Here is a 15,024-nt window from a genome sequence, read left to right as displayed (position 1 = left end):
CAGTAAGTGTAGTTGCCATCTGTCAACATACAAAGATTCTACATTATTGACTATATTTCCTATGCTGTACTTTCATCCTCATGACTTATTAGAGGAAGTCAGGTTGAAAGAACAAAACAATCCAAATTTTTGCTGCTGAGAAACCTAGAGGAGTTATTTTCTGGGATTCATATCTTTCTATAGAGGAGCAGTCCATTTATAGAAGGGGAACCTGGGTTTTATATCTAATATCTAATTCTAATTAGCTGCTGTTGGTTTCAAGCAAGTTCCTTAGCCCTATTTTAAGGAAATCTGGAGAATTTTTGTGAAGGTTAAATGGGAGAATTTATGTGAAAACACCTTATACACTCTAAAATTCATAAAATGTTAGTTTAATTTTTTTTTTCCAGGCTGCTCTAAACTTTAAAATTTGTGACTTCTTGAAGGGCAGATGGTAAGAGACTGGCAATCTTGTTGAAAGACTTCTGACAAAATACAGAAATGTGTGAGATGACAGTCTCTACTCTGGAAGTAACCTCAAGAGTGCTGCCATTTGAGCTCGGGATGAGGCCACAAGTACCATATGGCCATTTGATATACGTGTGGAGTTGCATCAAGAGCATGTAACTTACACAAAATAAGTGAATGAGAGGGAGTCCTCCCACCTGCCACCAAACTCAATGGATGTATAGTCTGAGGAAGAAAGCAGAAGCAGGAAACTACATAATCTGCTCTTGCCCCAGGTCTCTCCCCTTTGTGTGAGCCTCTTTGTTGAGTGATTCCATTGTTTAAAGAGTGTGTGTGTGTGTATTTTGTACCTATTCCCTTAATGTAAACCAATTGTCTGGTGCTCAGCTGAAAAAATATTAGTGATCTGTATTGTACTTTGGAGGCAATTTGAGTAGTTTTTTAATATGTGGTTTTAGCTTTACACACTGACTTTAGAACTAAAAATCCTCATCCCAATAAAATTCATTCCTGCTGCCTGTACAAGTTCATTGTGATGCCTTTTCATGTTGCTTGGTCTCAGTCATTCCACATAGTCTGTGTTAAATAATTAAAAACAAAATTCCTAATAATGTCCTTTCATAAAACCTATCACTTTGGCATAAAAAATAATACTCAATTCACCTGAAATCTATTAAGCATCTATGTGAGCAGCTTTGAAGACCTGATATGGTTAAAAATAAGCAGTAAAGTTGGTGACAGGATTCAAATTCTAGTCCCAGCTTTTTTAGTGTTTGCCCATTTGATGATTTGGGTTTAAGACCCTTTTTCTCCAGGCCTTTATTTATTAGACATCTAAATTTTTATGATTTTTGGTTTATGACAAGGTCCTTGCTCTCAATTACAAGTTGAAAAGCATTCAAAATGATATAATTACATGCTAATGTAAAAATAAGCCCCCAAACAAAGTGCATGTTATAACAAGTTGGGAAGAATTAGGCTATATAAGGTCCTGATAACTGTTCAACAAGCTCTGTATTTAAGAATATGCAATAATGTAACACTGCCAATGACAAATTTAAGTGCAGGCCTAAAATGAGGTTTTGTTAAACATTGCATTTTCTTGCCGCCTTTACATATTTAATAGGTTTCCTTAATGACTCAGTCATGATAAGCCTTATTCTGTACACAATCTTGGGTTGATCTTGGGGGAATCATTATACCTAGTAAAAAACCAATTTCAAAAGAACATTGTATAATTTATACTACATCTTCCTGATATCACAAAATTGTACAGGTAGACACACGGTCACCAGTTGCTAGGAGTTAAGGAGGGAAGTGGCTATGACTAAAATGATAGCAGGAGGGATCCTTATATCTTGACTGCTGGTAATCACATGAATCTAAACATGTTAAAGTTGCCTGGAACTAAATATACAACTCAGTACATGTAAAACCAGCAAAACCTGGGGATGCATAAATTTTATCAATGTCAATTTCCTGAATTTGATAATACTGAATATAATGTTGAATTTCAATGTAATTATGCAAGTAATACAAATGGAAGAAACTAGTGAAATTATATGGGGTTTCTAACACTATAATTATTTCAAGACGAAAAGTTTTTATAAAGTGCACAGGATTTGAGGAGCACTCTTAGGAAGTGATATAAACACATAAATGGTCTTTGTAGTGTATTTTGGGTGCTTAGAGAATTTTTTCATGTTTTGCTTGATTGTTCCAAAAAGAAGAAATCTCAAAACAGTGGATTCAAGATAGATGAGGCACAGTTTGTGTTCTGTCTCTGTAAAGTAAATCTGTTAATAAGGACAGGTTCTGTCAGACCTCTTTGTGTTCATATTTTCCCTAAGGCTACAAAAACTTTTTATAAATTAATCATTGAAAAAAATTAACCACTGGCTAGAAAACATTTTTGGGTGGGGGGGTGCAGTGTGGGGATGTGGAGTCTCAAATAGGCAAAACAGAAGGTGCTGTGGCTGAGTGTAGCTATAACTTAGGCCTTTGGAGATAGGTAAAAATCCTTTAAAGCAGTGACTGTCAGTCTCCCTTTATGCATAAAATTTAATCAGTGCTCAGAAAGGATCATGAAAGGGACTATCAGTAAATAAAAACCAGAAATTACACCAGTGCGACCTTGATGTTCTAACTACCGCAGCCTAACTGCAGAGACAAAGGTTTGGACTACTGCAGATGTTATGATCTGAAATGGACCCTCAGTCCCTTATTATAAGGACTGAAGTTACTTTCCCAGTTTATTAGCGCGTGAGCTAGAAAAGGCCTTCCAACTCCCAACCTAGGGCTCTTTTCCACACAGCCCTAGTATGTGTTTCTCTTCTCGGCAAGCCCTTCCTCCCCTTAGCTATTTTAGTTCCTGGAAGAAGAAACAATTTCCAAGTAGCGTTTAATGATCACAGAGCTTAATTCAGCACCTGGCCTGCAGGGAAAACGTACTAAATACGTTTCCAATCCTCTCTGCTGCCTACAGCTAATCACATGGGAACTTGAGAAGAGGCAGAAATTTATAGGACGTTATTGCAGCGCGCAACCGTAAGACGGAGAAGGCATGTCCTTTCTGCGTTGCCGTAGGTGCTAGGTGGCTCTGGTCTTGGTAGTCTCCCTACCCACTTCCACGTCAGCCAAGGACTCTGGAACCGCGGCTGCAGCTGCGGGTCGGAGCCCAAGCAGACGGACCCGCGGTGGTCCTAGCTGCTGCCCGTCGGAGCCAGGAAGCAGGCAGTAAGCCCCCAAACCCCGAGGCCTGCTGGGTCGGGCAGAGTCGGAGGAACTGGCTCTCTAGCGAGAAGATGAGGAGGGGGAGCGACTAGGCCGCTCCCGTCCGGGCCTTGCGAAGCGGAACGGGTGGGCTGGGAAACTCCGGGCCGGACTGCCCATGCCGGCGTGTGCGTACAGCCCAGAGCTCTTCTCCCTCCCAGGACACCCGGGCTCGCCATTCCAGGCCGGGGCCTGCTTTGCAGGAGAAAGGGAGAGGGGACGGGAGAACAGCACACCATAGAGGGACCCACTGACACAGTCGGGTCCCACCCATGGTCTCGATAAAGAGCGTTAAGATTTTAGCAGTGTTCGTGCACAGGATCTCTTAACTTGAATAGTCCAGATTGTGTGTTGTTAAAAAAAAATCACGGTTCTATAACATAGTGGGGCTGGAGGACTGTCTCCTTATTGTGGGTCTTAATTCTGCAGTACAGCATTCTTAAACCCTGGGCGGGGTAGTGGGGTGGGAGATATATTCCTTAGGCCGAGACTGATAGATGTGTAATTTTTTATTGTATTAGGCTTTATTTTGATGGGACACAATATAGATTGACCCTCCTCTCCTAATACTTTAATATCATAAGCCAAACAAGATGAGCTTTAGGCAGTTAAGATCACTATGGTTACTGGTATTGTTTTTACTTATTTTTTTTTACTTGTAATGATAACCTTGTATTTACTTTTCTAGATTTTCTGGCATCTGTTATCCTTAAATTTTGTATCAAGGGTTGATTATAACCGGAAACCATGACGGCTGCTGAGAACGTTTGCTATACGTTAATTAACGTGCCAATGGATTCAGAACCACCATCCGAAATTAGCTTAAAAAATGATCTAGGTAAACTTTGTCAATACTTTGAATATGAAATAGAAAAAAATTAAAATAAAAAGCTCATTTGCATTTCAAGTCCCTTGTAAGTAGAAATGCTTAGTTTTTGTTTAAAGTAGGATCTTTTCAATAGTCCTTTGATCTTATTAAAGGCCTATTACAGCCTATTAAAAGTCTTGTTACCATTAGACATGCAATATTGTTTTGTTTGGATATAGAACAACATCTCAGTTTAGCTTAGTAAAGCTAAAGAAGTATAATAATTTAGTTAGATATTTGTCAGAATAACAGTGTATGTAGCTTAATATATTATGCTTAAATGTAGCTGACAATTCTCTATAGGTAACAGAGTGAGAATGTGTATTTGAATGTCTTAGGTTTCTTGTGCACTTAACTTCATACTACTTATCTTGCTAAACCAAAAGAATTTTGTTCTTTGGGTTTGCCACCTGTTGAACAAATGAAGTTAACACTGGAATACTCATGAATGTTACATAAAGGTCAAGTTTTTCGTTTTTAAAGCATTTATGCCAGGAAGAAAATAAGTATATTTCTGAATTTTAAAAGTGTATACTAGGTCTCCTTTTTTGAATGGTTTTCTAAAAAGGTTTTGAAAGTAATGCACATTACAAAATAATGATTCTTGCTTAATTGAACTACTAAAGATAAGTTTAAGTGAAACTAATGACTACTGTTTAAACTAGAGTGAAAATTATGCTTCAGATCTTGAAAGTATCTGAACTTTAGAAGATAGTTAGCAGTGGAGACAATATTTCACTTGCCTATTCCCACCTCTTAATCAGCAGTAAAGGAATACCTCCTGATTTTTGGTTACTTAATAATAGGTTTCTTTAAAGCTCTGTTTTTAGAGGACAAAAACCCTGTTTTATGGCATTTAAACTGATAACCTTATGTACAAAAGCCACATATAGTTTTTTCATATTTTTGTAAGATGGCAGAGTGGAATGCAAATTAATGAATAAACTTTCACTACCATTTTTTTTTCTTATAATTTAAGGGTTTTCATTTTAGATCCCACAATACTTAAGACTACAACTGGGAGAATAAAGAACAAAACCTATCCTTAAATATAACAATACCCATTTCTTAATTGCAACTACTTTGACTGCCCTTCCCCTAGTAGTAAATAAGTGGTCTCAAATTTCATGTGTAATTTTTACTTTATCTCAAAAGAGTTGAGATGAGACACAATTTAGAAGTAGTTTGCAATTTGAGTAACAAATATTTTTTTCATTTGGTGAAATACTGAGTTGCTTTACCTGTACTTTATCTTCAATCAATGAATATGAGCTCTTATGATCATACATTCCCTGGACTAGGAAATACTTATTATATTTTGGTGAATTGAAGTGATTTTGAAATTTTCACCATTTTTGCTTTTGCTCATTGAGGAAAAGAAGTCCCTATATGTGTAGAAACAAGCATCCTTCACCTCAGTTTGAATTGTTGGAATAAATGAAAATTGAGGTTGAGGAGGCTTGAAATATAAATGGTGTAGGATTTTTACAAGTTTGCTATTGAATTTAAAAACTTTTTAACATTTAGCTACAAGTGGAGTTTTATCCTGCTAAATTAGTCAAAAACTGGAACAAAAGAAGCCATCAGCTTTATAGTGATACAATTTTATGCCTTTTGGACTTTGTGTCCTATATACTATCAGATTAGGGAAGAAAAAACAAAAATTTTTTTTTTAATTCAGAAAGGAAGCTTCAGGACAAAGAGAGGAAAACCGGTTTAGGCTCAGTGAATACTTAAGCCACTTTGAACTTTGCCTAATTTGCCTTATTTTCGTATTTACTGTTAGTGTCATCACTCTTGATGCTTTGTTTTTGTGATCCCCCCAGGCTTGGAACTGAAGTCTTGCCCAAATTGATATTCATTTCATCCTTTTATAATTGTTTATTTCCTGATTTGATATGGCACACACCAGTTGTTTTTTCACATGTGGCAGGAGATAAATAATAAGTAGGGAGAGATGCATGAGAAGTTAGGCTGTTTTAAACAAAAATACTGACCCTTGCAGGATAAATTTGGCAATAACCCTCATGGTGTTCTCAACCCTCATGGTGTTCTCAATCCAGATTCCTGAGGAAATTCTCTGTTCTGCAACAGGTGAAAACATACTAAGCTAGTAATAGGTTTTGGGGGCTAGAAAGAACTTTGCATTTACCTAGTACAGTTCTTCAGATGCTTAAAGCCTTCCCGTAACTCGACTAACTGATCATTCACAGTCTCTGTCTCTTTAGCAACAACAAGGAACTTACTATTTAATAGTCACTTAGCTCTAATTGTTGGAAATTCATTTCTAGTTCTATTCTTTTCCTGATGCTAACTCTTAAAGTTATTAAAGACTTGTCATACCTCTTTTTCTCTCTTATAGATTTTTTTTCTTTTTTAAGATCTAAACAATTACTGGAACAGTGTGCACGTCTCTTAGATTTCTGCCTTTCAGTTTTGGATCCAAAATATTTTTACTGTAAATTTCTTCAGTATGCAATGATAATGATATGAAGTTATGTATTGTGTGAAATAAAGTACATTGTATTTTTATGCTAAGTAATAGTAAACTACCATCTTAAATGTGCCATCTTTAAATAATGTAGTACATTGTAATTTTCTTCTAATTATTAAAGTAATTTTTTTAATATTGTTAATGTACAATTACTTGAACAACATTATCGTTACTAGACTCCCCCTTTTATCAAGTCCCCCCAACATACCCCATTACAGTCACTGTCCATCAGCGTAGTAAGATGCTATAGAATCATTACTTGTCTTCTCTACATACTGCCTTCCCCATGACCCCACCCCCCTACATTATGTGTGCTAATTGTAATGTCCCATTTTCCCCCTTATCCCTCCCTTCCCACCCATCCTCAACAGTCCCTTCCCCTTTGGTAACTGTTAGTCCATTCTTGGGTTCTGTGCGTCTGCTGCTGTTTTGTTCCTTCAGTTTTTTCTTTGTTCTTATACTCCACAGATAAGTGAAATCATTTGATAATTTGCCTTTCTCCGCCGCTTGTTTCACAGAGCTTAATATCCTCTAGCACCATCCATTTTGTTGCAAATGGTAGGATTTGTTTTCTTCTTGTGGCTGAATAATATTCCATTGTGTATATGTACCACATCTTCTTTTTCCATTCATCTACTGATGGGCTCTTAGGTTGCTTCTATTTCTTGGCTATTGTAAATAGTGCTGTGATAAACATAGGGGTGTATATGTCTTTTTCAAACTGGGCTGCTGCATTCTTAAGGTAAATTCCTAGAAGTGGAATTCCTGGGTCAAATGGTATTTCTATTTTGAGTTTTTTGAGGAACCTCCATACTGCTTTCCACAATGGTTGAACTAGTTTACATTCCCACCAACAGTATAAGAGGGTTACCCTTTCTCCATATCCTCACCAACATTTGTTGTTGTTTGTCTTTTGGATGTTTACCATCCTAACTGCCGTGAGGTGATATCTCATTGTGGTTTAATTTGCATTTCCCTGGTGATTAATGATGTGGAGCATCTTTTCATTGGTCTGTTGGCCATCTGAATTTCTTCTTTGGAGAAGTGTCTGTTCAGATCCTGTGCCCATTTTCTTATTGGATTATTTGTTTTTTGTTTGTTGAGGTACGTGAGCTCTTTATATATTTTGGATATCAACCCTTTATCAAATCTGTCATTTATGAATATATTCTCCCATACTGTAGGATGTCTTTTTGTTATACTGATGGTATCCTTTGCTGTACAGAAGCTTTTCAGCTTGATATAGTCCCACTTGTTCATTTTCGCTTTTCTTTCCCTTGCCCAGGAAGATATGTTCATGAAGAAGTCGCTCATGTTTATGTCCAAGAGATTTTTGCCTATGTATTTTTCTAAGAGTTTTATGGTTTCATGACTTACATTCAGGTCTTTGATCCATTTTGAATTTTCTTTTGTGTATGGGGTTAGACAGTGATCCAGTTTCATTCTCTTACATGTAGCTGTCCAGTTTTGCCAGCACCATCTTTTGAAGAGACTGTCATTTCCCCATTGTATGTCCATGGCTCCTTTATCATATATTAATTGACCATATATGTTTGGGTTAATGTTTAGAGTCCATATTCTGTTCCACTAGTCTGTGGCTCTGTTCTTGTGCTAATACCAAATTGTCTTGATTACTGTGGCTTTGTAGTAGAGCTTCAAGTCAGGAAGCATAATTCTCCGTTTTATTCTTCCTTCTCAGGATTGCTTTGGCTATTCAGGGTCTTTTATGGTTCCATATGAATTTTAGAAGTATTTTTTTCTAGTTCATTGAAGAGTGCTGTTGGTATTTTGATAGGAATTGCATTGAATCTGTAGATTGCTTTAGGCAGGATGGCCATTTTGACAATATTCTTCCTAGCCAAGAGCATGGGATGAATTTCCATTTGTTGGTGTCCTCTTTAATTTATTTTAAGAGTGTCCTTTAGTTTTCAGGGTATAGGTCTTTCTCTTGCTTGGTTAGGTTTATTCCTAGATATTTTGTTCTTCTTTTTGATGCAATTGTGAATGGAACTGTTTTCCTGGTTTCTCTTTCTGCTAGTTAATTGTTAGTGTATAGGAAGGCAACAGATTTCTGTGTATTTTGTATCATGCAACTTTGCTGAATTCGGATATTAGATCTAGTAGTTTTGGAGTGGATTCTTTAGGGTTTTTTACATACAGTATCATGTCATCTGCAAACAGGGACAGTTTGACTTCTTCCTTGCCAATCTGGATGCCTTTTATTTCTTTTTGTCTGATTTCCGTGGCTAGGGCATCCAGAAATATGTTGAATAAAAGTGGGGGGAGTGGGCATCCTTGCCTTGTTCTTGATCTTACAGGAAAAGCTTTCAGCTTCTCACTGTTAAGTATAATGTTGGCTGTGTGTTTGTCATATATGGCCTTTATTATGTTGAGGTACTTGCCCTTTATACCCATTTTGTTAAGAGTTTTTATCATGAATGGATGTTGAATTTTGTCAAATGCTTTTTCAGCTTCTGTGGAGATGATCATGTGGTTTTTGTCCTCCTTTTAGTTGATGTAGTGGATGATGTTGATGAATTTTCAAATGTTGTACCATCCTTGCATCCCTGGCATGAATCCCACTTGATCATGATAGATAATCTTTTTGATGTATTTTTGAATTCGGTTTGCTAGTATTTTGTTGAGTATTTTTGCATCTATGTTCATCAGGGATATTGGTCTGTAATTTTCTTTTTTTATGGTCTCTTTGCCTGGTTTTGGTAGTAGAGCGATTTTGGCCTCGTAGAATGAGTTTGGGAGTATTCCCTCCTCTTCTACTTTTCAGAAATCTTTAAGGAGGATGGGTACTAGGTCTTCACTAAATGTTTGGTAAAATTCAGCAGTGAAACCATCTGATCCAGGGGTTTTGTTCTTTGGTAGTTTGTTGATTACCAATTCAATTTCTTTGCTGGTAATTGGTCTATTCAGATTTTTGTTTCTTCCTGGGTCAGCTTTGGAAGGTTGTATTTTTCCAGGAAGTTATCCATTTCTTCTAGGTTATCCAGTTTGTTAGCATATAATTTTTTGTAATATTCTCTCATAATTCTTTGTACTTCTGTGGTAACCATGGTGATTTTTCCTTTCTCATTTCTGATTCTGTTTATGTGTGTAGACTCTCTTTTTTTCTTGATTAGTCTGGCTAGGGGTTTATCTATTTTGTTTATTTTCTCAAAGAACCAGCTCCTGCTTTCATTGATTTTTCTATTGTTTTATTTTTCTCAATTTAATTTATTTCTACTTTAATCTTTATTATATCCCTCCTTCTACTGGCTTTGGGCCTCATTTGTTCTTCCTTTTCTAGTTTCATTAATTGTGAGTTTAGACTGTTCATTTGGGATTGTTCTTCTTTCCTGAGGTATTCCTGTATTGCAATATACTTTCCTCTTAGCACGGCCTACACTGCGTCCCATAGATTTTGTGTTGTTGAATGATTGTCATTTGTCTTCATATATTTCTTGATCTCTGTTTTTATTTGGTCATTGATCCATTGATTATTTAGGGGCATATTATTAAGCCTCCATGAGTTTGTGGGTTTTTTGTTTTCTTTGTGTAATTTATTTCTAGTTTCATACCTTTGTGATCTGAGAAGCTGGTTGGTACAATTTCAATCTTTTTGAATTTACTGAGGCTCTTTTTGTGGCCTAGTATATGATCTGCTCTTTAAAATGTTCCATGTGCACTTGAGAAGAATGTGTACCTGTTGCTTTTGGATGAAGTGTTCTGTAGATGTCTGTTAGGTCCATCTGTTCTAATGTGTTGTTCAGTGCCTCTGTCTCTTTACTTACTTTCTGTCTGGATGATCTGTCGTTTGGAGTTAGTGGTGTGTTGAAGTCTCCTAAAATGAATGCATTGCATTGTATTTCCCCCTTTAATTCTGTTAGTATTTGTTTCACGTGTGTAGGTGATCCTGTGTTGGGTGTGTAGATATCTATAATAGTTATATGCTCTTGTTGGACTGACCCCTTTATCATTATGTAATGCCCTTCTTTGTCTCTTGTGACTTTCTTTATTTTCAAGTTTATTTTGTCTGATTCAAGTACTGCAACTACTGCTTTTTTCTCCCTGTTAGTTGCATGAAATATCTTTTTCCATCCCTTTAATTTCAGTCTGTGTATGTCTTTGGGTTTGAAGTGAGTCTCTTGTAGGAAGCATATAGACGAGTCTTGTTTTTTAATCCATTCAGTGACTCTGTGTCTTTTGATTGGTGCATTCAGACCATTTACATTTAGGGTGATTATCGATAGGCATGTACTTAATGCCATTGCAGGCTTTAGATTCGTGGTTACCAAAGGTTCAAGGGTTATTCCCTTACTATCTGACAGTCTAATTTAACTCCCTTTGTGTGCTATCACAAACACAACCTAAAGGTTCTTCTTCTTTTTTTTTTCCTTCCTTTTCTTCCTCCTCCATTCTTTGTATGTTATGAATCATATTCTGTGCTCTTTGTCTATCCCTTGGGTGGCATCTATTTAGCTTTAGGAGTACTTCCATCTATAGGAGTCCCTCCAAAATGCACTGTAGAGGTGGTTTGTGAGAGATAAATTCTCTCAGCTTTTGCTTATCTGAAAATTGTTTAATCCCTCCTTCAAATTTGAATGATAACTTTGCCGGGTAGAGTATTCTTGGTTCAAGGCCCTTCTGCTTCATTGCATTAAATATATCATGCCACTCCCTTCTGGCCTGTAAGGTTTCTGTTGAGAAGTCTGATGATAGCCTGATGGGTTTTCTTTTGTATGTGATCTTTTTTTCTCTCTCTAGCTGCTTTTAAAAGTCTGTCTGTATCCTTGATCTTTGCCATTTTAAATATTATATGTCTTGATGTTATCTTCCTTGGGTCCCTTATGTTGGGAGATCTGTGTACCTCCATGGCCTGAGAGACTATCTCCTTCTCTAGATTGGGGAAGTTTTCAGTAATTACCTCCTCAATGACACTTTTTATCCCTTTTCTCTCTCTTTTTCTGGTACCCCTATAATACAATTATTGTTCTGTTTGGATTGGTCACACAGTTCTCTCAATATTCTTTCGTTCTTAGAGATTCTTTTTTCTCTTTGTGCCTCAGCTTCTTTGTATTTCTCTTCTCTAATTTCTATTCCATTTACCATCTCTTCTACTACATCTAATCTGCTTTTAAATCTCCCCATTTTATGTTTCATTTCAGATATGGAATTTCTTAATGATTGAATCTCCAACTTAAATTCATCCTTGAGTTCTTGAACATTTTTCTGTACCTCCATAAGCATGTTTATAATTTTTATTTTGAACTCTTTCAGGCAGATTGGTGAGTTCAGTTTCATTAGGCCCTTTCTCTTGGGTTTGTGAGATTTTGGTCTGAACCATGTGTTTTGATGTTTCATAATTCTGTGTGGTGCCCACTAGTGCCCAGAAGCTCCAGTCTCTGCAGCTGCTCGGCCCCTAGAGTGAGGCTGGTGTGTGGAGTGGAGTGGAGCTGTGCCTGGGGGCAGGAAAGATCTGTTTCTTGATTCCCATCTGCAGTGCCTGTCTCAAGTGTCAGAGCCAGTGGGCCAAGCACACAGGTGTAAGCCTCTGTGCTTTGTGTCTGTAGCTGTTGTAGGCTGAGCCTCCTTCTGGCTGGCCTGACGCCAACGCAGTGATTGCCAGTTTGTCAGCTGGTGCCGACAGGCCAGGAGGCCAGGAGGAAGGCGCAGCTGGATGCGTGTCACAGTGGGGAGCCTCGGAGCTGAGTAGGCAGCCAGGGGGATGGGGCACCTGAAGCTCCTCAAAGTTTCCAACCAGCTGGGCAGAGTGTGCCCAGACAACCTTGTCCAGCTCTCCCCTCCCCCGAGCAGCAAGGGCTGTGCAAACTCTGCTCCTTCAGCAGCCCTTTCCCTGCTAGGAAGCTTCTCAGACTGCCTACCTTTCCTCTGTCACAGAGCAGCCTGGTGTGGATCCCCTCCCCCACAAATAGCTGCAATCTGTCTCTCAAGCACTCCACCTGTCAGAGCTCCCCAATGTCCAGAGCACCACAGTGTAGGTTTCTGCTCCGAAAGCAGACCTCCAGGGCTTGGTGTTCAGCAGTTCTAGGCTTCACACACACACACACACACCCGCCTCTACCCCCACTCCCTGTGTTTCTTTTCCTCCCTCAGGTGAGCTGGGATGGGGGAAGGGCTTGGGTCCCGACAAAGGCTTTGGTACATTACCCTGTGTTCATGAGGTCTGCTCTCTTCATGAGGTCTGCATGCAGTCTGGTTCACCCTTTTTTCTTGTTGATGTTTTAGGGTTAGTTGTAGCAATTAATTATATTTTCATACTATTTGTGGTTTTGGGAGGAATTCTCCATCTCACGTCTCATGCTGCCATCTTGATTCTTTTTTCTAAAGTAATTTCTTAAGAAAGAAGATTCTGAAGTTTTATAGCTTGTAGAAATATGGAATTTGGAATTAATCTAGTTAGTCTATTAGTTCCCAGTCTTTCTGAGTTTGAGGAACTTTCTACTGTTGAAAAAAATGTCACTGAATCTCCCCTCTTCTCCAACCCCCATAATAGCTGTTGTAACTTCAGTTGAGAAAATACACTTACTAAAAGCTGTTTTGAATTCAGAAGCACTTAACATCTTTTTTACATTTTGAAAAGTAGCACGTGTATGTTTGAGGCATGCATTATTTGGTATACCTATAGATTCATGGCCTCTGCATTAACTCTGTTGGGTAGGGAACAGAACCTCCGTATTGTATATAAGGAATCATGAGGTTCAGAGATAAGTGACTTGTATAAATCATACAGCTTGTTCTCCTCAGAGCCAGGTGAAGAAGCCTTATCCCTTGGGTTAATATGTTTATTACTATTGCTGCTGATAAAGTAAGAAAGTATTTTATTTTACTAGTTACTTTTAAAATAATCTGAGGGATTTTCACTTGAAATAATTGTGCTTTTTTTTTTTTTTTTTTAATTTTGACTCAGAAAAAGGAGATGTAAAGTCAAAGACTGAAGCTTTGAAGAAAGTGATCATTATGATTCTGAATGGTGAAAAGCTCCCTGGACTTTTGATGACCATCATTCGTTTTGTGCTACCTCTTCAGGACCACACCATCAAAAAACTACTTCTGGTATTTTGGGAAATTGTTCCTAAAACAACTCCAGATGGGAGACTTTTACATGAAATGATCCTTGTATGTGATGCATATAGAAAGGTAAACCATGATTATTTCTGAATATTGCTTTGATTTTTAAATAATTGTAAAATCAGTGGAATGCTCTTTGTTTTAATTTTTAAAATTAGATCTTGGGTAAGATATAACTTGTAGATATTTGGAACTGAAGTTGTAAAGAATTATTGTAAAAAGTTTTATTGCTGCTTTTTTTTTAGACATTTTCCATGCTTTTTTATGTGTTATTTCTAAAAAACAATGACACATAGTATATAAGACATTGATGGGATATGTAAAAGTTGTTTTAATCAACAGGAATCTGCTGGAAATTGATAATCTAGGCCTTTTTCCTCAAACCTACTTTCTAATTTTTTTTCCTTGTAAAATTCCACATTAAAAAAAATTTTTTTTAATGCTAGAACTTAATATTTCATGTTTAAATTTTTATATCAGGATCTTCAGCATCCTAATGAATTTATTCGAGGATCTACCCTTCGTTTTCTTTGCAAATTGAAAGAAGCAGAATTGCTGGAACCTTTAATGCCAGCTATTCGGGCTTGTTTGGAGCATCGGCACAGTTATGTTAGAAGAAATGCTGTTTTGGCCATCTATACTATCTATAGGTAAATAAAGATACTCCTTTGGCTTAGTTCTCTGAGGACTATTTAGTCTTTGAGACTGGTGACTCCAAAATGGTTTCTTGCAGATTGCATGTAGCTTGCAGATATGTTTTGTTTGGCCTGAACAATATTTTTTCTTTATTATTATTATTATGTTGTCAGCATTTAAAAGTCAAAAGATCTGGCAACACTGGGTCCTAGTTTCTACATGATAATGATCTGCTGAAATTGAATGACAGTACCTCCTTTACATGGGCTGTACACTTTCAGTTTATGACAATACTTACTATTCTCAATTGTATTGCTTCAACTCCCAGCCCCCACTTAATTAATTTATTAATTTGCTTAGCCACTTCTAGGCTTTTGAGTTTTTGACCAGTGTTAGAATTCTCTTTTTGTGGATTATGGGTCTTGTCTTTTTACCCTTAGAGGCCTTAAGGAGGGAACTTTTTTAAATAGGAAGAGTTGCAGTTCTTAACTGTCCTGTTCTTAGAAAGCTGAAGATTTTCAACTTTAAAAACAATTCAGAGAACCAGTTAGATGAGTCTAGAGAGCTTAGTTTTTACAGTAACTGATTTCAATCCATTTAGAAGTAAGATGTAATTTTTATAAACACTTGTTTTTTAATAGTTGATTGTTACATAATTTCATAGTTCTTTTGCTGTTACATTAGATTTTGTATCTGTTAGGAAAAGTGGTATTCTGTTCAATAA

The 15,024-nt window shown here is 37.2% G+C and overlaps 1 protein-coding gene across 1 annotated transcript in view; it reads left to right on the top strand.

Moving 5' to 3' along the window:
• The first annotated feature begins 3,026 nt into the window (after positions 1 to 3,026).
• Positions 3,027 to 15,024, top strand: part of COPB1 (COPI coat complex subunit beta 1) — a 50,542-nt gene continuing 38,544 nt past the window's right edge. Inside the window, exons 1-4 of the mRNA XM_017654866.3 lie at positions 3,027 to 3,183; positions 3,908 to 4,057; positions 13,504 to 13,733; positions 14,145 to 14,314. Coding sequence (XP_017510355.2) covers positions 3,967 to 4,057; positions 13,504 to 13,733; positions 14,145 to 14,314 — 491 coding nt within the window. The 5' untranslated portion in view covers positions 3,027 to 3,183; positions 3,908 to 3,966. The remainder of the gene's footprint in view (positions 3,184 to 3,907; positions 4,058 to 13,503; positions 13,734 to 14,144; positions 14,315 to 15,024) is intronic.

The sequence above is a fragment of the Manis javanica genome, chromosome 11 (genome assembly GCF_040802235.1).
Source record: "Manis javanica isolate MJ-LG chromosome 11, MJ_LKY, whole genome shotgun sequence".
NCBI classification, from domain to species: domain Eukaryota; kingdom Metazoa; phylum Chordata; class Mammalia; order Pholidota; family Manidae; genus Manis; species Manis javanica.
The sequence above is the reverse complement of the archived record's forward strand: the minus strand, read 5'-3'. Positions and strand labels throughout refer to the sequence as shown.